General features: G+C 37.1%; 4 protein-coding genes across 4 annotated transcripts; 3 read left to right on the forward strand and 1 right to left on the reverse strand.

Annotated features, from left to right (window-relative positions):
* Nucleotides 1-20,308: 20,308 nt before the first annotated feature.
* Nucleotides 20,309-21,854, forward strand: K441DRAFT_596277 (uncharacterized protein; the record flags this gene model as incomplete). Its single annotated transcript, XM_067645029.1, has 4 exons — nt 20,309-21,163; nt 21,216-21,300; nt 21,356-21,745; nt 21,802-21,854. The coding sequence occupies 4 exons, from the start codon at nt 20,309-20,311 to the stop codon at nt 21,852-21,854; spliced, it is 1,383 nt and encodes a 460-aa protein (XP_067496540.1).
* A 406-nt stretch (nt 21,855-22,260) lies between these two features.
* On the forward strand, nt 22,261-23,613 carry K441DRAFT_671380 (Arv1-like protein). Its single transcript, XM_067650418.1, has 3 exons — nt 22,261-22,470; nt 22,538-22,591; nt 22,644-23,613. Exons 1-3 carry the CDS (start codon nt 22,282-22,284, stop codon nt 23,298-23,300), a joined length of 900 nt encoding a protein of 299 aa, XP_067496541.1. The 5' UTR covers nt 22,261-22,281; the 3' UTR covers nt 23,301-23,613.
* Nucleotides 23,614-23,654: 41 nt separating this feature from the next.
* On the reverse strand, nt 23,655-24,326 carry K441DRAFT_596361 (uncharacterized protein; the record flags this gene model as incomplete). The annotated part of the gene is made up of 3 exons (XM_067645031.1): nt 23,655-23,743; nt 23,923-23,975; nt 24,244-24,326. Coding segments are annotated over 3 exons (225 nt in total), but the record flags the coding sequence as incomplete, so codon positions are not given.
* Nucleotides 24,327-24,575: 249 nt separating this feature from the next.
* On the forward strand, nt 24,576-25,264 carry K441DRAFT_377438 (uncharacterized protein). The gene has a single exon (XM_067641483.1). The coding sequence runs from the start codon at nt 24,630-24,632 to the stop codon at nt 25,155-25,157; it is 528 nt and encodes a 175-aa protein (XP_067496543.1). The 5' UTR covers nt 24,576-24,629; the 3' UTR covers nt 25,158-25,264.
* The last annotated feature ends 1,911 nt before the right edge of the window (nt 25,265-27,175 follow it).

Genomic DNA, 27,175 nt, shown 5'->3' on the forward strand with positions numbered 1-27,175 from the left:
TACCATTGCTACAATATTATCGCTTAGTAAAATTATACTATCTTTATATTCTTGTTGTTTAAAAGAGGGGTTAGTTTATATTACGTTAGTAAACCCATCTTTATAATAACTATCCTCTTACTTAATGTATACTAAAGCGAATATTTGTTTATCCTGCAATATTCGCTCTACCTTTAACGCTAAATATACGCGTCCTATTACTCTTAATAGTCGTCTAGTTCCCTAATTAATTTATCTTAGGGTCTTATATTTAATCTACTGCTGCGCGGCTAGATAGTAAACTATCTTAAGCCCTTACTAAATTAGAATGTTTTTATAATACAGAACAGAAGGCCCTAGATGCTTATATCGCGGCATCTACTTGATTACTTCGTCTTAAGAAGGTTCGTAAAAAGGTTTATTTTAAGGAGTAAAAACTTATAAAATAAGGTCTATAGGAACTTAGTAATAAAAGAACGGATTCTCTTTCGGCTAAGAAGAAAACAAATCTAAGTAGTTTAGCAACTACTCTTTTTAGGCCCCCCTTAGGTAATTTATTTTTTAGTAATTCTTTTTTATTAATACTACCTAACCTAATTTCTTTCGATACTCCTATACCTTTCTTATAGCATTTTTTAGGTTTTCTAGTAGTTCCTAAGTAGTCTTATTATAGCCTATCTACTTTACCTTATACTATATTTTGTCATTAATATCCTTATAACTAATAACTTTTAAGATTTACTATTTATCTTCTTTCTATCCTCTGTATATATCTACCTTATAGGCTAGTAGCTTAATATTCCCGTATACTAGCTTTAGTATCGCGATATACTATATAAGGTAAATTTTTATTTTAGCTAGTAGGTTTAACTTAAATGTAACTAGTAAAATCCTTTACTTAATTTTAAAAGGTCCTAGTCTAACGTAGTTTAACTTCTTACTTAGTTATTAACTCTTAAAATTTTTATATAGTAGCTATACTTTATTTCCCTCCTTAAGATCTAGTCCTTTAGATCTCTTAGTATTATAGTACTTTTTTATTCTTTCTTATACTTTCTTTACTAATTCTATAAGGTCTATATAAAGATTTATTAACGTCTTTATTCTTTTTTTAGCTATACTACTTATTTTCTTTACTTATTATAGTAATAATAATATCCTTAGCTTATATCTATAATTCGCCTTAAATAGTAATATGCCTATTCCTTCTTATGGTATTATATTATATGCAAACTATATAACTAGTAATAATAATACCTAATTATTCTATACGTAATTAATATAATGCCTTAAATACTGCTCTAGTGTCTAATTTAATCTTTTTATTTAACTATTTATCTGCGGATAATATATAGTAAAAGTTGCTACTTTAACTCCTTGCTTTGCTAAAAAATACCTCCTAAAATACTACTATAAATCTTAGATCTCTATCCAATATAATCTTATTTAGTACTCTATATCTTATAAATACTTCTTTAATATAAATTCTAGCAACATCTTCTACTAATATATCTTCTATATATGCTATAAAGTATCCCCACTTTATAAGCTTATCTACTATTACTAAATTTATATTATAGTCTTATCTAGTAATAGGGTCTCTTAACTTTAGTAACTTAATAATAAAATCTTATAATATAACCTCCTATAGTCTTTCTGGTATTTTAATAGGTTATAGCCCTCTATATAGCTTATACCTTATTAGTTTATTCCTCTAGCAATCTAGATATTCCTTTATAACTTCTTACGCTAAGCCCTAGATTATATTAATAATATACTCCTCTTAGAGTCTTAACACTAAGCCCGTGGCTCTATTATGTTCTTAAGTTAATCCCTTATAGAAATCTTCTATAAAGTATTCTGCTATACTTTTTAGGATATACTTTACTTATTAATTTTCGTATATATCTACTTATAGATCTTCTAGCTATACCTCTAGAATTCTTTATACCTAAAAGCTCTTTAGTAACTTATAAACTCTATCTATTTTTTCTTAAGTTGCTACAATTTTTAGATAATTATACCTAATTAATCCGTCTATATATCTTCGCAGTAAAGCCCCTAATAGCTTTTTATTATTTTATAGTTTAGCTTTTTAACTTAGAGCATCTGCTTATATATTATTTGTATCCTTAATATACTAAATCTTAAAATAGTATTCTATAAGCATCTCTACCCATCTAACTTACCTTTAGTTAAGTTCCTTTATTATTAGGAATCCTATTAGGTTTTTATAGTCCGTTTTAACTATAAATAGTTTCTCTATACCTTATAAGAATGCTCTTTATTCCTTTAGTGCTATAATTATACCTAATAACTTCTTATTATAGATGTTATAGTTTAACTCTAGTAGTATTATCTTCCGACTATAGTATGCCATTAGGTGCTATCTATTTTAATATTTTTATATAAAGTATACCCCTAGTATAAAGTTTAATATATCTGTCTCTATAACCGTTTTTAGTCTTAATTAATAGATCTTAAGAACTAGCTCCTAGGTAAACAATTCTTTAACTTTCTTAAATAATTTTTATTACTCCTCTCCCTATACCTATAGTTTTTCTTTCTTTATTAATTACGTAAATAGCTTAATATCCTTTAACTATTGCGCTATAAACCTTTTATAGTAATTACAGAACCCTAGAAATAATCTTAACTATATAACGTTCTCCGGTTTTTACTAATTTACTATAGCCTTAATCTTTTTTAGATCTATACTAAGTTGGCCTAGTTTAATAATAAATTTAACAAAATTGGTCTTTTTAGTAAAGAACTTACATTTCTTGATTGCTACTAGCATCTATTTCTCTTATAGTCTCTTTAAGACCCATTTAACGTGTTCCCCATACTCTTCCTTAGTTATTAAGTAGATAATAATATCGTTAAGATATACTATAATAAATTTATCTAAGTATTCTCCTAATATGTTATTAATACGCTTCTAAAATATTACTAGTGCATTTATAAGCCCGAATTATATAACTAATAGTTTATCTAGTTCTTCCTTTAATCTAAAAGCTGCTTTTTATTCGTCGCCTTTCTTAATTCTAATTTAATGGTACGCCTATCTTAGATTTATCTTTATAAAGATTTACGCGTTACCTATCCTATCTTAAATTTCGCTAACTAAGGGTAAAGGATACCTATCCTTTTTAGTAATACTGTTTAACTGTCTATAGTTAATATATAGTCTTAGTTTGCTATTCTTCTTTAGTATAAATAGTACTAGATAACCTACTAATAACTGCGATAGTCTAATATATCCCTTTTATAGATTTTCCTAGATAAACTCTTTTAACGCTCTACCTTCTTCTTTAGTAAGCTTATAGATTAAAAAGAACCTTAAACTTATTCCTAGTTCTAATTCTATTTTATAATCCTATACTATATACTTTAATAACTTTTTACTTTCTAGTGACTATAGTTTCTTACTATACTTGTGGTATCTCTTTAGTACGTAACTTAGTCCTTTTTCCATTTCTTTATAGGTCGCTCCTACTTAGTACTATACTAACTTAGCTTATTATTATATCTTACGGCGTTAAGTATCCCTAATATTAACTTAACCTATAACCTAATTAATCTTTAGATTGTATTCCTATAACTAAGGTATTCCTAGTACTACCTTATTATTTCCTAATAGTAATATATCGAAAGACATCTCGATTTATTTTCCTTTAATAGTTAACTAAATAGGTCCTATTTTAAGATTAATAATACCTACTCCGTAGGCTATTAGGTCTCCTAAAATTATCACTAATAGGTAAAAGTGCTCCTTTTTCCCGTGTGGTAACCCTATTTTTTTAACTGCTATTAGTAAGATATAGTTCCTTATTGCTCTACTATCTATTAATGCTTTAAACTGTTAATTTTGCCACTTAACTTATAGGTTTAGGTATTATCCTTAAATTCCTTTAAGGGTCTAAGGCTCTATTACTAGTTCCCTCTAGTTTTATAGGCCTCTACTTTTCCTAACTATTAGCTGCTTAATTTTATTTATACTTAGTTTACTTTTAGCTAATACTTAGTTTGCTTTTTATCTTTAATATACTATAGACACGTATTCTTTAGGCATTCCCACTACTATTATCTATTTAGGTATTCTTCTGTAAGGAATCTTCTTAGCTAAAGTATTAAGTCCCCTTAGCTTTATACTTCCGCTAGGTGCTAACTATATATATACTTAACGTTTCTATATTTCGCCTTATCTAGTGCTTAATATATCCTTACTAGGTACTTCTAGTTTTTATCCTTTAGTACTCTATATATATTATACGCATTATCTATATATATAATCTATACCAATATATAATATACCTAGTATTTTAGGTTAACTCTTAGCTTATCTTTATTCTTAAGTTTAAACCTTTCTTTTATTAATCTAAGCGTTGCAACTTCGTTTATAGGTATTAAGATTTACCTCTCGCTTCTCTAGTCCTTTAATTACTCCTTTAGATCCTTTAATATTATAATTAAGGCTCCTTTAATATAACTTATAGCCTTTTCTATAATTAGGTGGTCTTAGATAACTCTTTTATCTAACTATATATAGAAATCTTCCTACTTATTATTGTGCCTTTGCCTATACTACCTTTAGTACAGCTGCTAGAGTATATACGGCTTGTCTGTAAGAAAGTATCTTCTTATTACTATGTTATAACAGCCCTTTATATATTATTCTCCGAACCTAGTTAGAATCCCTAGATCCTCTTCTTATTCTAGTTTAGTAAGCCACTTAGCTCTTAGTATGCCTGTTCTAGGCCTATTAGTAATTCTTTATATAGGTGCTCTGTTCCTTATACAACCTAGTATATTAGCTCTCTTATCTAGTTTCTAATCTTGCTATAAGGTAATTCTGGCTTTAAATTCCTCTATAGTTTCTTTCCTTTTGCGTCTTACGAGCGGATCCTTAAAGTCTTCTTATTTCTTAATCTTGTTAATAGTCCTTATTTATATCTTAAAGTCTTAGTTCTATAGGATTCTTAATTTTAAGCTGGCTTCTGTCTTAAGCTTTACTCCTACTTTAATCTAACTAGGCTTTAGTGTTTTTATCTTATCTTAAAAGTCTTAAATCTTACTTATCTCTTCTTAAGAATCTTGTATTTATGGGAAACTCTATCCCAAGCTTATTTGTATATCTTTAAACTAAGCTATTACCCTACTCCATCGGTTTCTGTCTATTGTGGGTCCTTAGGTATACCTTATCTTATCTTAAGAATCTTAAGCCTTTAGCTTTTTGCCTTTATTAAGTACTAAAGTAGCTTACTATTCTACTTTTCTTACGTCTTGCGAAGCGATAGGTATCGTATCTAGTAGGGTCTTAATCCCTACTAATATTCCCTATTCTGTAGTGAAATTATCCTTTACCTCTTATATAACATCTCTAAGGTCTATATGCTTTTAGTAAGCTACCTTTATTACCTTATTATTATAGAATATTTCGCCTATATTAAATTTATCGTCCTTAATATCCGATCTATAAACTAGTTTATTAGTTCCTCTATACTCTAAGGATTTTAGCTCCTACGGCCAATAGCTTACGCCATACTTAGCGTCTTTATAAATTTGGTATGCGTTGTTATAATAAAACGCAAAACTTCTAATTAAATATTCCTTTATTCCTTGTAGTATACTATTATCCCTCTATACGTATATATTTTCTACTACTAGTCTAGTTCCCTTTATTGCGTGGTAATTCTAACCATCTTTATAATCCCTCGCAAAATGACCTTATTTCCCGCAATTTATATAAGCTCCGTCTTTAAACTATTAACTTTACTATAGAGTCTACCTAAACGTCTTCTGCTGCTAAGATCCCTAATTTAGCCTTTACTCCTTAGTTCTACAATTACTAGATCCTTAACCTTTAGGTTTTTATAGTTTCTTACTCTATCTCTTATAGGCTTCTTTAGTACCACTTAGGTCTATTAGCTCTGCGCTATACTATAGTTTCTAATTTAGCTTTAGTTATTGTGTATTCTACATCTTATATAACTATAGAACTCTATCCTAACCTCTCTTAGCCTGTTCTCTTTAGTAGATTTAATTATTAATCTTAATCGCTTAATCTATTAGTTCCCTTAGGGTGTCCGCATCTTCTATTAGGATAATTACGTCCTAGACTTTAGCCTTAAGTCCCTACTTATACTATACTATAAGCGCCTTATTATTCCACTTAACTTATATTATTAACGTCTGGAACTACGTTATATATTTAATTACTAAGGTTCGTTATATATTGTCTTAAAGTTTTCTTTCCGCTATAGTTACTGCCTTTAGGTCTCTAAATATTTATATAAGTCGCTTTGTAAACCCTTCCTAGCTTAAGAATATAAACCGCACCTCTTAATTAGTAGTTGTTATTCCGTTTACCTATATTTCTATAAGGTAAGGCTTAAACTACTTAAGTGCCCTTCCTAATAGGAATAGTCCCGTATAGGCTATTCGATCTATAAATATTAGTAGCTTTACCCCTTCTTATATAACTTTAAAGTGCATATGCGTAAGAAATCCTTTAAGCTTTAATCTCTCTCCTAAGTATCTCTTAATTAATAGTAACTTAATCTTTACTACTCTAATCCCATTAACCCTTTCTTCTAGCGCTATATTATTTGTTATTAACTAGTTAACTATCTCTTATAGCTATCTAACCGTTATAGGTTGTGTAAGAGATATTATTGCAGACACCTTGGGTTGCCCTCAGGACAACCCCCGGACGCCCCTTAAATGGTCGCCAGTTACGTGCCGGAGGCACGTGCCCGTAGTATATAGTCTCCACAATTCTAAAGGCCTTACCTCCTTAAGGATTTGTCTCTCTTACCAATCTATCCTATTCTAATCGTGTCCTTATAGCCCCCTATCTATAAGATCCCCTTATATTCAAATCCTTCCTACTCCTTTTTATAACTACTATTCTCCCTTAAAATCTCGCGATAACCTAAACGGAAACTCTACGGATACCTTATAGAAAGCCGTTGCGTAAAGGTAGAAAGGTCCCTCTAATAGCGAGAGATTGTAACAATATAACCCTCTAGGTAAGACGGCTGAACGAGCCCTAATACCCAGATGCTCTAGGAGCTTAAAGACTCTCGCACACCTATAGTTACCGGCAACACTAAGGAAAATATAGACACCCTCTATAACGGTTATAATACTGCTAAAAAGTAGCCGGAACCCCTCTAGCCCTACCTAGGCCAATTAAAAGATTAAGCGCTAGAGGTAACTCTAAGATCTTCCCCTAAGCTAGAAATGCTAGAAGAATATACTAATGCGTCTAACTAGGGAACCAACCGGAACCCTCCCGGAAGACCACCAGCCTATAATTAGCATAGTAGCGGCGTATAGACTGCTTACAAGCCAAGCGGGCCTACCCCTTTAGGTAATTTAAGCTAATTACTAACTTAAGACCCGAGCCTTATTAGAAAGCCTATACTAGCTACTAGTACTAACACTACCTCTATAGTAGGAGCCTCCCTAGGCCTAAGTTTAGAAGGTTAAGAGCTCTATATTAATCTCCTTTAAAACGGATATTAGTAAGCTGTTATAAGGCTCTCGGAAGCTATATGGGAGGAAGCCACTAATAAATATATTAGAACCCTCTAAGGGTAAATCTAAATCTAATAGAGTCTAATCTAAGCTAGGTAAATTTTTTTACAACCTAGTTAAGGCTAAGGGCTTCTTAGGAGCTACCTAGTACCTACCTAAGAAGGTATAGAAGACTTAGAGAGTTATTTACGCTATAAATGGAAAAAAGATATAAACCGACTGGCTAAGGCCTTTAGTAATTTAGAACTCCGCTATAAACCTAACGCCTAGCAATTAGACGATTAGGTTTATAAAATAGACAACTTCTTTAAAATATTAATAATACGAGATAATACCAAAGAGCGTACACGCTGGATTATCAGCAAGATTGAAGACCAATTACTAAACTAGATCGCATTTAATTAGCTTAATAAAGAGTAAATTACTATATAGCCACAGCTGTAAACCTTCCTAAAGAAATAGACTTAAGATCCGTATATAATATAATATAATAATATAGAGCTATTCTAGAATGGGATATAGCTAGACCACTATAACTTCTACTAGTTTATAAACTTTATAGAAACTCGTGCTTAGCAGATAGATCTAAAGCCCTTTAAAAATAAGAATGGTAGCATTTATAAGAAGGAGAAGATCAGGTTTATCTAGGCTAGAATTAAGCTAGTAATTTATAATAAAATAAAGCGCGTAGAAGCCCTATCGCGGATTACTATATATACGGATTTTAAACGAGTAGTTCTAAACACTAAAGATACGGTAAGGAACTAGACCTCTTCTAGTAGGAAGCTAGGGGGTCACTAGAAGTATAGGCACTTTAGTAGTAATATAGGGTAGATCTAACCTTTAAAGAAGCCGTTCTTAAAGAGAACTTCGGAAGGGTTAAAGTTAGGAACCTTAAATAACGGGAAAGACTTTTAGGGTTAACCTAATACCCATCTAGCACCCTTATAGGAACACTCTAAGAAGTTAAAAGAAAACTCTAAAGGTAGATCCTATTAGAAAAATAAGTAGGGTAATAACCGTACTAATAATTTAAAAAAAAAGCCCTAGTTATAAACCTCTCTTGGCTGCAACTAGGGCAAGATATAAAAGGAGAAACTCTCCGTATTACTATTAAGCCAGAAATAATACTCCCTATAGGTAAGATATAACAGTTCTAAGCACTATATAATAGCGGCGCCAAAATCAATTTTATATAATATAATTTGGTAAAAGAGCATAAACTCATCCTATTGTAAAGGTAGCGGAAACCTATTATAGGCTTCCTAGATAAGCATTGGATCAAACTATATAGTGCTTATAAGCTTATAGTGTTAGTAGCTAATATATACAACCGCACTAAGGTGGTCAGCCCATAACCCTTCTAGGTAGCTAACTTTGTAGGTTATAACCTTATCCTTAAATACCCTTAGCTAGCGGAAGTAGATCCTAAGATATGCTTTAAAACTAGAGCCTTTAAATAATAGAACGATGAAGATTTAGAAAGGCGTATATTACTAATAAGCCTAAAGGATATCCTAGAGAATATAGCCCTAAGCAAAATAGTATACGCTCTACATCTAAAGGAGTATTAAATCTAACCCCTATTTAATAGTAAGATAGGTATAGAGCCTAGTATAGGTAATAACCCCTTTATAACAGAGACCCTATAGGGAACTACCGGATAGGTTATAGAGACATTATAGGGAGGCGGCGATTTTAAGAATCTTATAAGATACTTTAACCGCTATAGGTTACTCTAGCTTAAGCAATATATAGAGAGTATACTACAGCATCTTAAACGCTGCGTTAAGGAGTTCCTTACCCTTTATTAGCTACCGTATAAAACAGTTTAACGTATAGTAGCAACTATATATAAGTAACTACTATAGCGTATAATACTACCCGCGAGCATTCTAAGGGAGCTCTAGGACCTACCTAATAATAACACAGAGGATAAACGCAACCCCAATTTATTAAATATTTCAGTAGGCCTAAAAAACTTACTAAGGGTATTTTTAGGCAGGAGAGCTAAAGTCCTACCGCAGAACTCGGAGTACAATTATGTAATTAATCTGGAAGAAGGCAAATAACTGCCGAACCTTCCTATCTATAACCTCTTGCGTAAAGAGCTTAAGATCCTATAGGAGTACCTTAATAGCTTACTAGAAAAGGGATAGATCTAGCCTAGTAAGTCGCTATTAGGCGCGCTAATCCTCTTCGTCCTAAAACTAGATAGAACTATAAGGCTATACGTAGACTATCGCGGTCTTAATAAGATTATAATTAAGAACCGTTACCTACTACTACTAGTTAGTGAAATGCTAAATTAACTATCTAGGGCAAAGATCTTTACAAAGTTAGATCTATAAGACGCCTATTATAGGCTCTGTATTAAAGAAGGGGATAAATAAAAGACCGCTTTTAAGACCCAATATAGCTACTTTAAGTATCTAGTAATGCCTTTTGGGCTAGCTAATACGCCTATAATATTCTAATTGCATATCCACAAAGCCTTAGGGGGACTAGTCAACCGCATATATATTATCTATTTAGATAACATCTTAATCTACTTAGAAGATAAGAATTAATATAAGCAATATATCCGCAAAGTACTAGAACATTTAGATAATTAGGGCCTCTACACTAAGGCGTTAAAGTATATCTTTAACACCAAATAGGTCGAGTTCCTAGGTTATATTATAACGCCTATAGGTATAGTTATAGACCTAGTACGGGTGCAAACGATCCAAAAGTAGCCGGAGCTAAAAAGCTACTAAGATGTTTAAGTGTTCCTAGGCTTTGCCAATTTCTATAGGCGCTTTATCTATAACTACTCGGACGTCGCTTAATACCTATTTAACTATATTACGGAAGCTTCCTAAGACCTAACCTAAGAAGCAAAAAGCTTAAAGGTGGTAAGAAAGAAAACTAAAAAGGGACCAACTAAATAGTATAAGCCATAGTTATAGCCTAGAAAGGTTTAGGAGGCCTTTTAGGAACTTCGCGTAAAGTTTATAAAAGCTCTATTACTACGGCATTTTAACCCAGATTAGCTATTAATAATAATCACTAATATATTAAATTTTACCCTTACTAGTATCCTACTATAACCCAATAGGCATCCGGACGCTACCCAGCTCTATTAAAGACTAGTAGTATTTTATAGCAGAAAATTCCAGGGACCTAAAGTTAGATATTATACCTATAATAAGGAACTGCTAGCCATAGTTAACTACTTTAAATAGTAGCAATACTACCTTAAGTACGCGAGCTATACCACTTATATACTCTTAAATTACTATAATTTACGCTACTTTATAACTATAAAGGAGCTTATACCTTAATAAGCTAAATAGGCAGAGGAGCTTATACGGTTTAATTTTAAAATTAAATATAAGCTAGGGGAAAACAACCCTACTAATAAACCGTTATAACAGCTAGACTATACCAAAGGCTTTAAAACGGGAGAAGAAAAATAGATAATAGATATCTTACTCCCTATATTATAGAACAAGCTCTAGGTATAGGATGCTTAAGCACCCACAGCTCTATATACTAAGTCTTAGGCGGTATAAGCCCCATTAGTTTCTACTAACGTTCCGGCTAATACCTGGTCCATTACTAATAAGGGTCTAAATATACCTAGACAGGACGTCCCTAATACATTCTTAGAACCTAGTAATACACCATCCCTAATTACTAAGCTATCCCCTTAAACCAATAGCGAAGCTATAGAGCAATTAGAACTCAGAGCCCTATAATAACTAAAAGACTTTAATCTTATAGCAGCCTTCCTAATATACGCGCATTAAAGAGTTATAAGATCTATAATACCATCTAGTCTTATACTTAGAGCAGTATAGGACAAAACAGCTTTTACCCGGGAACTATCCGAAGGGTTAATAGATCTTATCTATAAGGTGCAACAGAAGGACGCTTCCTATACTATTCTTAATACGGAAGTAGACCGGAAACGTAACGGAAAGAAAGCTACTAGGCGCTACTATTGGGAACTAAACCTAATGGGCCTACTATATAGAGGTAGTAAGGTTTAGGTGCTATAAAAAATAAATCTACAATAGAAGATTCTTATAAAGAATTACAATAATCCTCTAGGCGGCCACTATAGTTAAGTAAAAATAGTAGAATTACTTTAACGCAAATACTACTGGCTAAGGCTTAATTAGGAAGCAAAGGAGTACATCAGCTATTATAAGAAGTGTTAAGTATACAAGATCTACAGGCATAAGCCATAGGGTCTACTTAAATCAGTTCCCCCCGCCAGTGAGCTATAGCGACATTACGCTATAGACTTCATTACGGATCTCCTGCTATCTAAAGTTAGCTAAGGACGAATATATAATTCGGTCCTTATACTTATTAATAGGTTTTTAAAGTACGTCTAATACCTTCCCGTTAACAAGACAATCAATATATAAGAGCTCGCTAACCTAATTAAGGAGAAAAACTTTCTTAAAGTAGATTAACCACACTCTATTATTATTAATAGGGGCAGCGTCTTTATAAGCCAATACTAGTCGGACCTATGCTTCCATTTAAAGATAGACTACCGTTATAGTATAGCTTTCTATCTACAAACGGACGGGTAAACAAAACGCCAGAACTAGGAACTAGAGTCTTACCTATAGATATATTTAAACTACCAGCAAGATAACTAATACGAGCTACTTCCGTACGCGGAGTACGCTTACAATTTAAAGTAATACGCATTGTATAAGTATATACCAATCCAGATTGCCTATAGCGTCCGACTATTTGGATTTAATAGTATACCTAATAATTACTAGCTAAGGCTGTATAATTAATTATAGGATCTTACTAGGAAGTCTAAGGATATCTATTAAAGAGTATAAGGATACTTTTAGAAATAGGAGGAGTAATAGAAGTATGCGGAGTAGAGCCTATAAGATGCCTAAAAGTAGCAGAGACTTTAGTACAACTATAAGCACCAAAACAAGCATTTTAGAGTAGGCGATAAGGTTCTACTACGTTTAACAAATATTAAAACCTGTTAACTATTAAAGAAGCTTAATATAAGATACCTAGGTCCCTTCTAAGTTAAGGAATGAATTAGTAAGCTAGCCTATTGTCTTTAGCTACCCCTATCTATAGCCTATATACATCTAGTATTTTATATAAACCTACTAGAGCTATGGTATAGACCACCACCGGAAAAGAACTTCCGTCTAGGCCTAATTAAACACCCTAAGGTAGTAGGCGAGCGGTACGAGGTTAAAGCTATACTATATTATAAATCTATTAAGAATAAGCTTCAATTTAAAGTTAAATAGCTAGGCTAGCCCACTAAAAACTCTATATAGGAACTAGAGGACCACCTCAATTATTATAAAGATATTCTAAAAGAATATTGGGACTAAGGTCCACAATCTACAAATCGCAAGAAGCGCTCTAATACTACGGTGTTATTATAACCTATAAAGAAAGCTTATAATAGGCCGCAAAAGGCCCTAAAGAGTAAATAGGTCAAATCGGATATAGTATAGACAAGCTCCAGAAACTATAGGGATAGGGCTACGGCCCAAGGCAGAATAGGTCCTTAGCCTTTTTATATATATAGCATAGAGTTAATAGGGCATTTTGCTAGAATTACATTCCTATTTATTAATCTATATCAAAAATATAGTTCCTAGGGCGTTTAAGCCCTTTCTAAAAGCCTTATAAGGCCTTTCTAAGCACCTAATCAAGGTCCTTAATTACTACTATATATAAAAACAAATCCTAAAAGTCTAAACTACAAATGCCTAATCTAAAAAGCTACTATGCCTTATTATTATTAGGAGTAGGATCAGTATCTATTAGGCTACTAAGCAATAGCTAACAAAAATAGGATTTAGACCCCTTAGTAGAGGTACGAGTAGGTATAAAAATAGGGGTAGGATAATAAGGTATAGCTAGGGCAAAGATTCTTAAACGCTTAATACTAATATTAGGTCCAAACCAATACTAATAAAGCTCTTACGGCGTAAGCTTATAGTCAATAAAGACACGCTTAAGCCTAGAATGAATAGAGACGTTAGCTAGCTAGCATAGTCCAGAACCACTAAGACCTTACTACGGCAACTATTAGTTACCTATCCGCTAGGTACCTAAAGGGTAACCTACCTAATACCGCATTATATTATACTCTTTTAAAACTTAACGCGTATNCNNNAACTNCTTCNTATAGTAGNCNGCNACCTTCTTNTNATTACCCCTATCCNNNACCCTATCCTTAGTATACTAACCTTACTCTTATATTAGGCGTTACTAGCTAGCTTACTAGAAATTATAGGCAGTATAGATGGCCATAGCATAGTCTTAAATTCGGCTAAGTTATTTAGCATTTACGCTAAAATAAGAGAGAGCTTGGGCAATATAGTAGTTAAGGACATTAAAGGAACGTCGCCACTTAGGCCCAGGCTATTAAAGCTTAAAGTTAATAATAGAAATCTATTAAGAATAGAAAAGCTTACCTTAATATAACTACCGCTTTTAGTACGCATACATTAATTACAAGGACTAAAGGTATTAGATTTAACGCAGTGCGTCTTATTATAAGCCTCCAGAATCCTATTATTAGATTTCTAATCTTTTAAAGACGTGTAAGTAAAATCATTTAAGTAGGACTAGCACTAGTTACGGGTTAGCGGGGGTTAGGGTTCTATATATAAAGGCAGGGCTAGAATACGCTGTAAAATTTACTTAGAAGAGCAGTTAGCAGGAGAACAAAGAGGCATATTAAATTAATAATAGAAAAAAAGGAAATCTTAATAATATATTAAAGATACGTCTAAATTAGACAAAGGTTAATAATAGGAAGTAAGGTATTAAGGAAAAGGATTAAGCTTAAGGAGTAAAGTGTTTTTATACTTCACCGTCCAATACCCTTTTAGTAAATAGCCGGAACCTTACCAATATAACTCTATTATAATAGCGCTATTTAAAAAAAAAAGGAAACACGCATATAAGTTATTTAACCATTACTTCCTTAGAAAAACTAACTACGCGGCTAGGGGAAGGCAATTAAGACGTTAAATTAAAGACGTATATAGGTTAAATTAGACCTAAAACGATACTATAGTATCAAAGAATAACGTTATAGACGTTCTTAATAATCGCATAATAGCTACAATTACTATCGCGAAATATCCCTATTTACTAGGTAGTAGAGCTACGCCAAATATACGGCATAGGACTACCAGATTTAAAACCATATATACTAAATCTTAAGAGATAAGTCTCTTTAACTAACTAATTAATACCTTAACCGCATTTAATAGCCTAAGGGCAAATACGGAAGCAATACGTTAGTAACGCAGGGGATTATAAAAAAAGGATTATAAAAAAGGATTACAGACTACATTTTAGCAGTTAAAGACAACGGCAAGCCAAGGCTCCGTATATTAAATCCTATACTAAAAGGTTCTACGGAACTATACTAGAACACTAAATTGCCTATAATACTTGTAATTAATTATAGACTAGCATAAAGGCTTAGAAGCAGAGTTACATAAAAATCCCTATATTAGCCTAAGTAGTCACTAGTATACTTCTAGTAGGCTTCCAATAGGTCTCCTAGTAATCCTCGCGTCTTTTCTCTAGTTATATTTTTTTCTTATTAAGGTTTTTCAGGAGTTCAAAGTAGGGGTTAGATAGATAGATAATATATAGCGGCATGCCAACACCTCTTTAATATTTTTCTAAACCTCTTTCGGGATAAGCCCTTATAATCTCCCTACCGTAAGGTAATGGCGATTGGGGGCCAACCGTAAGAAGGGGGGGGGTAATATAAGGGATATTATTGCGGACACCTTAGATTACCCTCAGAACAACCCCCGGACGCCCCTTAGATGGTCGCCGGTTACGTGCTAGAGGCATATACCCGTAGTATATAGTCTCCACAATCCCAGAGGCCTTACCTCCTTAAGGATTCGTCTCTCTCACCAATCTATCCTATTCCAATCGTGTCCTTATAGCCCCCTATTTACAAGATCCCCTTATAGGTTGCTATAAGTTAGTATCTACTATACTAGTATTACCTCCTAACCTTAAAGTAGTTGCCGCCGTTAATGGCGTTATAGTGGCTACTTTTAGTGGCATGTTATTTAACTTCCTATATTTAACACCGTAACTAGGTAGTAATTATATAACGGAACCTTATAGCAAGTACTACGATAGGCTCGTTATTAGGCTAGGTATATAGGTAATGCAAATTAAAGTTAATAATATAATAATAACTAGTGGAGTAGTTGCCTAACAGATTAACTCTAATTATATTCTAAGAATTACTATAAGGAAGGAACTATCTAGGTAGGGACTAAGGGTCCTTAAATATATAACTATACTCCTATAAAATCCTTCTTATATATAATATACGTCTTATACATAAGGTACGTAAGTTCCTCGTATCCCTCTCGTTTAATACGTAGCACATTATATAACCTTAGTTACCACCCCTCGTTATATAGTTCTATCGGCTCTATCCTAGACCATGCTTAAATTAACCAACTAGCTTCTTCCGACTCTTCTCTAAGTAGTTATAACATTGTACTTAAAGCGTCCGTAATATACTTTATAGCATATATAGAATAAATCTTAGCAGAAGATATTACTAGAATCTATATTAAAGAAGTATTTATAAAATATAGAGTATTAAGTAAAATTATATTAGACAGAGATCTAAAATTTATAGCAGCATTTTAGGAGGTATTCTTAGTAGAATAAGGAGTTAGAGCAGCAACTTCTACTATATATTATCCGCAGACGGATAAATAGACGGGGGGATTGGGTTAAACGCTAGAATAGTATTTAAAATATTATATTAATTACATGTAGAATAATTAGGTATCGCTATTACTAATTATATTTGTATATAATATAACACTATAAGAAGGAATAGGTATATTACTATTTAAGGCAAATTACGGATATAAGCTAAAAATATTATTATTACTATAATAAGTAAAGAAAATAAGTAGCATAGCTAAAAAAAGAATAAAGATATTAATAAATCTCTATATAGACCTTATAGAATTAGTAAAAAAGGTATAAGAAAGAATAAAAAAGTATTATAATACTAAGAAATCTAAGGGACTAGATCTTAAGAAGGGGGATAAAGTATAGCTACTATATAAAAATTTTAAGAGTTAATAACTAAGTAAGAAATTAGACTATATGAGACTAAGACCTTTTAAAATTATATAGAGGATTTTATTAGTTATATTTAAGTTAAACTTACTAGCTAAAATAAAGATCTACCCTATATAGCATATTATAATACTAGAACTAGTATATAGGAATATTAAACTACTAATTTATAAAGCAAATATATATAGAGGATAAGAAGAAGACGAATAATAAGTTTTAAAAATCGGTAATTATAAGAATGTTAATAATAAAATATAATACGAGGTTAAGTAGATAAGCTATAATAAGACTACCTAAAAACTACTATAGAATTTAAAAAATGCTATAGGAAAGGTATGGGAGTATTAGAGGAGAATAGGTTAGGTAATATTAAGAAGGAGCTAAAGGTAAAAAAAATTAGTTAAAGGTAATAGAAGAGCCGGATTATCTAAGGGATCCACTACTAGCGTATAAGCTATTTCCGCCTCTTCTTAAGTAGAATCCTTTTCAGCCTCTTTAGCCTTAAGTTTAAACAAACTTTACTCTACTAAATAAAGCTCTTTTAAGCGCACCTTTTTATAAACCTTTATTAAATGGCTTAGGCGAGTATAAGTATCTAGTTAAGCCTTTAGAGCCTAAGACGCCTTATTAAAATAACGCTAAACCTTAGTAAGGGCCTTGGCCAGCTTACTCTCTAGTCTTTTAGCCGCTACTACTACGCGTAACCCTAGGGTAGATTAGATAAGAAACTAAACGGTTATAAAGAATAATAAGACGTATATATTTAGCATTAGAGATAGATTAAATATTATAGGATAATCGCATATTCGCTCGCGTATACTTAGTATAAAAAGAAGATTAGTAACTAAATGGAGCTATAATTATAATATATACTAACCTCTTCTCTATATAATAAGAATAAGATAGTATAACTTTACTAAGTAATAGAATAAACGTTACTAGCTAGTTATAATAATTAGACGTAGAAGATTTAATAGAAGGTATTAGAAATAATAAAGGTTATTAAATTAAAGATAGAAATGCTATACCTCTAATAAACAACTTAGAGATAGGAGATATCTTTAAGGATAAAGATAAAGAGGAGGGGGATAGTATTACGGACCTTATATTAGCAGTAGTATAACTACTAAGAGTAGACATAAACGGATTAGTTAAGATAGTATAGGAGGCGCTAGAACCGATTAAGCTATAGGATAAAAGGTAGCTAAGTTATATAGCTAGTTATGTTATAAGTTTAGAATATAGGAATATAGGGACGTAGGAACATAACGTACTAACATACTAACGTACTAATATACTAAACCCTTTACTATAGGGGAGAGTTATATATTTAAGGACGTATGGTTTCTACAGATAGTTTCCCTTCCTTATAGTGAATTTTTAAATATAATTAGAGTTAATCTGTTAGGCAACCACTCCACTAGTTATATTTACATTGTTAACTATTCTATACTTATATACCCAGCCCATTAACAAGTCTACCGTAGTATTTCCTACAAGGCTTCGTTATATAAGTTATTACAATATTTTAAAGGAGAAATAGTAGATATAAATAATCTAGTCATTAAAGCTAACTACCCTTTTAAAAGGGAGTAGGAAGAATTTAAATATAAGGGGACTTTATAGATAGGGTGCTATAAGGCATAATTATAGGAATAAAATAGATTGTAGAGGAGATAAATCCTTAAGAAGGTAAGGCCTCTAGGATTGTAGAGACTATATACTACGGGTATATACCTCTAGTATATAACCGGCGACTATTTAAGAGGCGTCTAGGGGTTGTCCTAAGGGCAACTTAAGGTAACTGTAATAATATCCCTTATAAGGAGAAGTAGCAGCAGAAGTAGCAGTAGAAGTAGTAGTGGTTATAGTTTAGTTTATAGGCTTCGGAAGGTCCGCTAAAGGTCGTTAGGACCGTCTATTTCTTTTCTCCTATATATATAAAGTTAGAAAGATAGTAAGCTAAAAAAAGTAAATAAAGAATTAACCCTATAGAAGTTATAAGCCTTATATAGAGCTCCACGACAGTTTATTACAAAGTTAGTAGAAGAGCGATACTGCTTATAGGTAGTACAAAATATACAATCGGAAGGCATTTAGGCGGTATAGGGAGTAGCAACTAGGGTAGAAGATATTTAAGTAATAAGGGTAGGAAAAGAGGTCACTCGGTCACGAATTTAATGGGGTAGCGCACGTTCCCTTATTAGGTGACCCGATAAATAACAACTAATTAAAAAAAGTTAATTCAGTACTATAGAAGATGTCGGGGGTTTTGGTGTTCCCTACGTGATAGCATTAGGACAGCAGACGTAAGAACAGTATCCCTTGCACCGCTAGCGTCCAAAGCGTTTGTAGTCTGTGCGCAGCGCTTAGGAATATCGATTTCGATAACACCAGCAGTAATACCAAGCTTTAATTGTTAAATTAACCACTATAATGGTTTAAAATCGAGAAACCAATAACGAAGACTTTGTTTAACCTACTCAATATCCCAAACCACCGCGTGGGGTTGCAAGAAAATTACCCCTAAGCCCTTACTACTACCTCATTTTAAATATGGCAGAACGACTGACCGCCAACTAATGCAGTTAATTTATTGGTCGAGCTCGGGCCACAAGTTATTGGACGCGTTTAGCGGTGCAAGGGATAATAGATAAAATCCCTTTCAACCGTGAAGTCCTATCAGAAGCACGCGTATGATCATGGAGCCTTGATCCTATTGATTCTATTGGCTGGCTCTTATCGATAACCGTAGGACAGGGACACCCTGAGTGTTTCCATCACATCTGGAAGACTGCCTGTTACGTACATGTAGAACACGCCGTGGTGGTTTTGAAAATCATTGAAGGCCCAGTGGGTAAGACGGTTGCTGTTTTAAAGCTATAACTCTAGCCTTTTAGCTCGCCTCATTTCCAGTAGTATTCATGCCGTGGATGGATGTTTCTTGCCAGGCCAAGGAAAAGCTCAGGCCGCCTTTATCAGCCACCTCCGTCATACTAGACTCTCACCAGGGACCCTGGCATGCTAACATCCTGCATTGCCCATCCACTAAAGCTGTTGACGTCTGTCTTCAAGCGTCTAAGGGAGCCCTGCAACGGAGCAATGCGCTGCGCATTCACGGTATTTTCCTGTCAGTCGGCTCTAGATTTCAGTACAGCAGAGACTCCGGTCAGGAACCATTGCCCAATCTCGAATGCCCAAAGCCGAATTGGAACTCGAAGCGGAGCCCATTCAGGCCCAACATTGAATCAGAAGGTACGAAGGCACGGAAGTCTATTCTAAGTTCTGTACATGTTTCTACAGCGGCAATGGTGTTGTGGGTTTTAAGGTGGTCGACCCGCGTCCAAGCTATGACATAACGCAGAAGTCCTGAATTCCGCCCGGACAAAACGCACATGCACACCAACCTGACAACCAAACCTGACACTCACATTCTCCTTGTCCGCGTTTCTCTTAAATCCTTTGCCTATTCGTATTTGAAGTTGCCAGTCCGCCATCCTTTCTACATCATATATTCTCCACTTCGCCTGCAACATCCTTTCCTCTTTGCCTTGCTCCAACTCGACCCCGCCTCTTCGACTTCTCCACAACCAACCAGCAAACATCCGCCACTCGCAACCGCAATTACTCGACAATGTCACACACAAACTTTCGTTCCTCTGCTGGCGATCTCGGTTTTCACGATGAACCACTACGCCGTGGCCCAGAACGATGGGACCGCGAAAAGTTTGAGCGCTTCAGCAGACGCGGCGGACCCGCAGAGGAGCGAGAATCTTTCCGCTTCGAAGAGCATGACCACTCCGGTCCTGGAAGAAGTCGTCGCGATGTGGAAGTCGACGAGAGAATAGATCGCAGAGGACCTCGAACCCGTGTCGAAGAACGAGAGCGCTTCTTTGAAGAGGATCGTGTTGAGCGTCCTCGCCGTCGTCCATCCGAATTCCTTGATGAGCCCACCGCCTCCGAAGTGGCGAACCGCGCCCTCGCTCCATATCGCCGCAAATCTATTATCGAAAAGGATATTGATCCTCCATCTCGACGTCCTGCCAGGCCCCAATACATCAGAAGGCAGTCCTCGCTCGATACTTTTGATCGAAAGCCATTCACACGATATGGCGATCAAGAGCGAGACGGTTGGAGGCCCCCAACCAATGTACCAATTCCACTACCCATACGTCGCTCCCCATCTCGTCGCCGATCCCTATCTCGTCGCCGATACAGGGAGGATGATTTCGAAGAGATTAGGTACAGGGACGTAGAGCCTAGAGAAGAATACCGCGAGGTCGAGGTGCGAAGGGAGAAAAGTACTCGACGTCGCAGCCTCAGCCGTACGAGCCGGCGAGGAGCTCCTTCTGCCCGAAGTTCCACCTCGAGCTTCGAAGAAGTTTCTCTAGCCCGCGAACCTTCTGGGAAAAAGGGTAAGACGAGAATGCCAAAGCGTTTAGTGAGGAAGCAGGCGGTTATCGAACTCGGCTATCCTTTTGAAGAAGAGGTAAGTCTTCTAAATGTGATAAAAATAGCCATCTCCTTATGGTTTCTATTAGGATGACTTCATTATTGTGCGCCGGGCCCTTGTGAAGGAGCAAATTGATGAGATTATCAAGATTAGTGAGACATACAAGGATAACGGTTAGTCCCTCCTTTTGGAGTGTTATCTGTAAGACTTACTAACAATGACACCAAGAGCGAACCACGTATGTTTATGAGGAAACCAAAACCAACACCATTGAACCCCGGCCACCTCCACCACCTGAGGTCATACGAATCCCACCTCCGCCTCCTAGCGTCCACTATGCACCTCCACAATCTGTGCGCAGTGCATCTCCTTCTCGTCATGAAGTATATGAAGAGCGTATCGAGGAATCTAATCACATAGGTGGGCCTCTAACAGTACTGGTTCCCGAGGAAAGACGGCATCGTGATGAACGCGACATCAAGAGTGAAATCCGCCGATTAGAGGCGGAAAGGCAATTATTAAAATATGAGCGTGAAAGTGATCGCTTCTCCGAGTACGAGATTGTGGAGAGGAGGGACAAAGAAAGAGATGTTGTCCGTATCGAAAAGGATCGCAAGGGTAGGTTGGCTCTGGTCCGATCGAGTCATTAGGATGGGGTTGATGTTGGTGGACAGCGAAAACCCCAAACCCGAAATTAATCGCCGCCATGATGGCTACGCTCACCTAAAGGAATCGGATTTCTTCCAATACACATCGAATCCCTCGGAGAGAGACGTGTTTCTTGGGTTTAGGAATTTTGAGTTTTCCTCCGGCGATGTTTGTTTTGGTTGACGGATAACTGTATGGCTGGACCTTTTTCCATTCAAATTTGAAATTCTAATTTTCTGCTCTGAGAGTATTGCATTGGAATATCTGTTCTCGAGTAACAGGTAGAGGCGCGGATGTTTTAGGACATGTTGGAGTATCTGGAACGGTGGTCGGGATGTAACAACCAATAACGAGACTAAGATTTTGGAACTCTGGATAATTTCATGCTCTATTACTTGTGCTCGTGAAAACTTACGGAATAAATTCTCATATGTGGATGACGTTAATTCGGATCGTCGCCAACCTCCGAAGCTGCCAAACGACCTGTAACTTCAACCTCCGCTCTCATGCCCATCTGTATAGAATGCAGATACCCAGTCAAAACACTCTACACCACATATAGCAAAGCCGATGACCGCTCTTTGGGAAAAGGCGTTCGGCTAACGCAATGTCCACGCTGTAAGCGTTTCGCTGACAAGTATGTGGAGCATGACTTTGTCGTACTGTTTATCGACTTAGTTTTGATCAAGCCGCAAGTGAGCACGCCTCACACCATTTAACCAACGGCTATGGAACCGGTGGATGCTAATATCTGACATCCAGGTCTACCGCCACCTACTCTTCAACCGTCTCGGCCGCGACGATGACCGCTTCGACGTACGTCCTCTCTCCTCCCACTCTGCTCTCAAACTAACTTCCCCCGTTCCAGCGCTCCATCATCCGCCTCAGCATCCTTCTCCTCCTCTTCGACGTCTACCTAACCTGGGCGCGCATCGAGAAGCTCTCTCCGCCCCTCCCCCCTTCCTCCCACCATCCCTCCACTGCCCCCATAAACTCGACCCAGGCCCCAACAAACGCCGCGCTCCTCTCTACCCAGCCGCTCGTCCTCCAATACCTCTTCTTCCTCTTCCTCGTCACCCTCAGCACGCTCTCCTTCCACATCCCGATCCGGCTGCTGTGCTCGCACCCGCCGGCCATCCCGTCCCTCTCCCTGCCGCCGTCGCTGCGCCGCCTCGTCCCGCGCTTCCTGCGCTCCCTCCGCCCGCTGGTCCCCTACTACCCGCACCCGACGCCGCTGTCGACCGCGCTGCTGGTGTCCAGCTGCACGAAGCTGTTCCCGATCCTGCTAATCATCTGGGAGTACGACTTGCCGTCGAGCGCGAGCGCGGTCAGTTGGGCCGTCATCGTGAATAATATCGCGGCGCTGGAGATTTTGATGGACTGTGGGTATGTGCGGGCTGGGTTTTTGGTGGCTGTGGGCGCAAGCGTGCGGGCGGTCGTCGCAGGGATGGTGCTGAAGGCGGTTGGGTTGGCGGGGAGTGGTGGGTGGAGGGGAGAGTTAGGGTTGGCTGGGTGGGGGAGTTGACGGGGAAATTTTCCGTGGGGAGGGCGGTGGTATGTCACTTTCAGAGCATATGTTTAATGAAATGGCATTGCGGCCGGTGTTTTATGGACTTTAAATTCCTGCTCTGAAATACATGTGTGCAAGCCCATTATAAACGCCGGAGGAACTACTCCATGCACGAAGATCTCATGTGCATCAGGACCTCCCCAATAGTCACTCGTACATATTATCCCAGTCAGGCCAGGGAGTATTTATGCTCTTCCCCATCTTCTGTGCGCTCATATTCTCAGCGCCAATATGCACATTCCGGCCCTCAACAGTTCCGCTCTTTGCCCTTCCACCGCCCAGCTTGCGAGGTATGATATTATAGTGTTGTTACAGCCTATGGGACGGTTCATGCTCAGGTCTCAGGTCCAGACGTCGTGGCACGATGAGGGGATGCCATTGCGCAAGGAATGTGATCGCTAGGGAGGACATAGAATTAGTTAATGGTCCTATATATTTAGAATCCCGCGTCTCATATAGTTAGATGTGTGGCGGAAGCGAGACGCTTTGAGGGTGTACCAGACAAGACGTCGAGTTCAGAGGATAAAGAGCGTGGTTGAAGTCGCTGAGTAGCTATTGAGAAAAATTTGAGACTTACCCCACATTAGGAAACATGCTACGGCGGACAGTATAAGGGTTGAGCGCCAGACCCTGTTATGACTTGTTAGCTTGATTGGCATGCGCTAGATACGCCTACTGCTATGCTGCACGAGTATCGCTTTTCATCATCCCTCCGACATTCTGCTGTGATGCATTGTCCAATGTCACGTCTCGGAATACTCCGATATACGACATGACCAAGTCTAAGACTTGAATGTGAAGGGAGCCAAAGATAATCGTCTATAGACGTGGGGTATATCGTGTGTAGAACCCAAAAATGGCAGGGAGGCGTAAGGAATGGTGCAGAAAAGCTACTGACGTCTGATTCTCCCCCTTGGGAGCTGCGAACCAAGATACGACGCAAAAGACGATGATGAATACAAGCCCAATGATCAGGCTCCAGCTAGAGAAGAGCAGCTCAGTTAGCTTACTTGTGGCAGCAGAGACTTGATCGAGGATAGCATGGCATACCCGTTAGCCATGATGTGGATCCAGACGATTTGTACGATGTCTGAAGATTGATGATAGAGCTGCGGTGGAGCTCTGTCTAAGCAGATTAGCGGCTGGGAATGATGCAGGTGCTGATAAAATATCACGTGATTTGAAATTATGCCTTAGGCACAGAAAACTAGCTACCAAGGCAACGCCATCCCACCTTCTTAATTGCGAGAGAAGACTTGACTCTATGCTCAAACAAGAATTCGTATGAGTGTCATGAGGTATGATCTAAACTTCGTGTTTTGTTTAAGTAATATATCTAGGCATCCCCCTGATAGTATCTCCGGTCCTTGTCTACTTGACCAATCTCTCGTTCATATTCTAGTTGTCTGTCTCTTTGTATCTCTCACAGTCTCCTTAGAGAGGTGGTTACTTACTTCCTATATGTTTCTCTGCTACTTCATGATCTTATGTTCTTCAACACGTGGTAAGCTTGGAAACGGGTCAAATACAGGTATAAAAGTTTCACTTGACTTCCTTCTCTTATCTTTCATCCGTCATTGTCTGTCCCTCCTTGGATATTTCATTATTGATCATCGTCCAGGCTTGTTCCATTCGGGTTCTTATCTGTCGATCGACATGCTAAGAGTGAGGCGACAGAAAGTGAAGCATCATCAGAAGCGGCTCGCAGGCCAACCGGAGGCGGAGGGGGGACTTTGCTTCGCCGTAGCTCACGGTTCATTATCGTTGAGTGTTAGCGTTGAATTCTTCATGGTGTTTGCGTTAATCTCTTAATCAGGCAAATATAGTAGTTGCTACATATCGGCTAAGCCTAATTAATTATGCCAAGAAACATAGTTAACTCATCTTCATACTACCTAATTTAACCTCGCCATATCTCAAAATGACACTTTCCCAGCATTCTCTCTTTATACGTCGATATCTTTGGGAATTAGTTACGTAGGAAAGCAATTCTCCTTCTCACTCCCCCACACGTTTCAAATCGTTCGGGTTGTTCCATATTCAAATGTCAGTGGCCGCACGCCGGGTCACCGAAATGGCTAGCTCAGCCACATCTAGGCCATCTCACCACTCAGAGCTCGCAAACATAGAACATGCCGAGCTTTCTATGCTGGAAGATAACTCGATCCCGCTGCACGAAGTTTTAGTCGTACGGGTACGATCTTATCCGTTTACCAATTGTGGAATGGACTTCGCCGACCTCTGAAACCCCATTGGATACCCCCCAATAACAAGGCGGCACTAGCGCCGATCAGTTACGGGATTAAAACATGATGGGAATATAATAACAATATAATCAAATTGGCTTTCACCAACACTTAGTATCATTCAACTGCACAATCCTCGCTCAGAGTGGTAGGGCCCTGTCTTGCAACTAGATTTAGCCACTATTACTATAAACTTTTCGAAATATCATTCAAAGAGTCAGGGACATTAGCAAGAACCTTTTTGCGTTGTTGGATGTTGTATGTGGAAATGAAATTAACCTTATTGGCAAGGCGATCAACACCTATCTGCAGCCTTAACTTCTCAGTCACTAACAAACAATCTTTACCTTGTTCCTTACGATATCTTCCCCACCCCGTAATCTCAGGAGCTAGTCTCTTAGACAAGGGCCGAGCTTGTTCATCGTGCTAACAAGGATTGTGCTAGGAGTTTTGTAGCAGTGACGAGAGTACGGCATATAACACAGTTATCGTATCTGTTTGCGTGCCAATAACCATTGAATAAGCATTTTCTTGCCGGAACACGCAATGCAACTGTAAATTTGTTCAGTAGATTTCAGAAAATTCTAGCATTGAATGGCGGGGTTCACACCGTGGTAAAGAATTCTTTGTCTCAAATTTCCAAGGCTTACTGTCATGTTTCAGAAACCTCCTTAATATTCGCGTTTGTGTTGACCCCGCCTTGCAGCCTTTCGAGCATATGCGGCGACTCGCAGCACACCGCCAATTCTTCGGTCGTACCCAGCAAAGTAGGTTACTAAACCTTGCCCCGCAATTTCAAGTATATGGAGATCTTCTTCACTTTATACGGGACTTACGGCAAGTATTTTCACATCTGGTTGTGCTCAACTCTCTGATCTCAGCTTACAAAGTACAATCAGAGTATCGAAATTCAAGGCAGCGAATAGTGTGCGCATTCAGCGCTTCAATCTATGTTTGGTGCTCCTTTTTGTCAAGAGTATGACAACGTTATGCCTTTGTGGACCTCTGGGCGAAAACACCGGGCCGATACCACTGTCCTGGGTAATGCACGGCGACGCCTCACAACTGACTTTTCCTGGCATAACATACGTGTTGCAAGGCAATAATCCAATAAGAAAACTAAGGCGTATCCGAATAAGGCGAGTCTTACATATGTCACCCTCTTACAGCATAAGTCTGTTTAGTGAGGCCAGCACATCTGGCAGATGCCTGACCATTCGATTCTTTAGAGTCCGAGTAAGTCTTGTCCTTCGAAATCGTCCGTACAGAAGTCATGTAAGGCGCCGACAGCCTCGTGTTTTCTAGCTACTGACATTACTAAGGACAACAAAAGGTTGCCTTACAAGGACCCTTGACTTGACTGGTGGTGATGATGCTGCAAAACCCATGTGCCCTACCCTCTCGGGGATACTCGTAGAGGCCAATCCGGTTTTGACTCTTTCTGGATATAAAATGTCCTTTAGGTCCTTCTAAGATATCCAAAACTCCTAATACAATATCAAGAAAATTCAGCGTTTCTTCCTCCTACTTTTATGCTCTTTTTTAATCTCAAACCTCCTTAATCATGTCCGACTCCGAGGATTT

This window comes from Cenococcum geophilum (genome assembly GCF_001692895.1).
Source record: "Cenococcum geophilum 1.58 unplaced genomic scaffold K441scaffold_98, whole genome shotgun sequence".
Classification (NCBI taxonomy): domain Eukaryota; kingdom Fungi; phylum Ascomycota; class Dothideomycetes; order Gloniales; family Gloniaceae; genus Cenococcum; species Cenococcum geophilum.

Bases quoted from the DNA above. Each gene is read 5' to 3' on its own strand.
- K441DRAFT_671380 (XM_067650418.1), top strand. From the start codon at position 22,282: ATGCCCATCTGTATAGAATGCAGATACCCAGTCAAAACACTCTACACC. The intron at 22,471-22,537 runs GTGAGCACGCCT...TCTGACATCCAG, and splicing joins TAGTTTTGATCAAGCCGCAA to GTCTACCGCCACCTACTCTT. The intron at 22,592-22,643 runs GTACGTCCTCTC...CCCCCGTTCCAG, and splicing joins GCGACGATGACCGCTTCGAC to CGCTCCATCATCCGCCTCAG.
- K441DRAFT_377438 (XM_067641483.1), top strand. From the start codon at position 24,630: ATGAGTGTCATGAGGTATGATCTAAACTTCGTGTTTTGTTTAAGTAAT.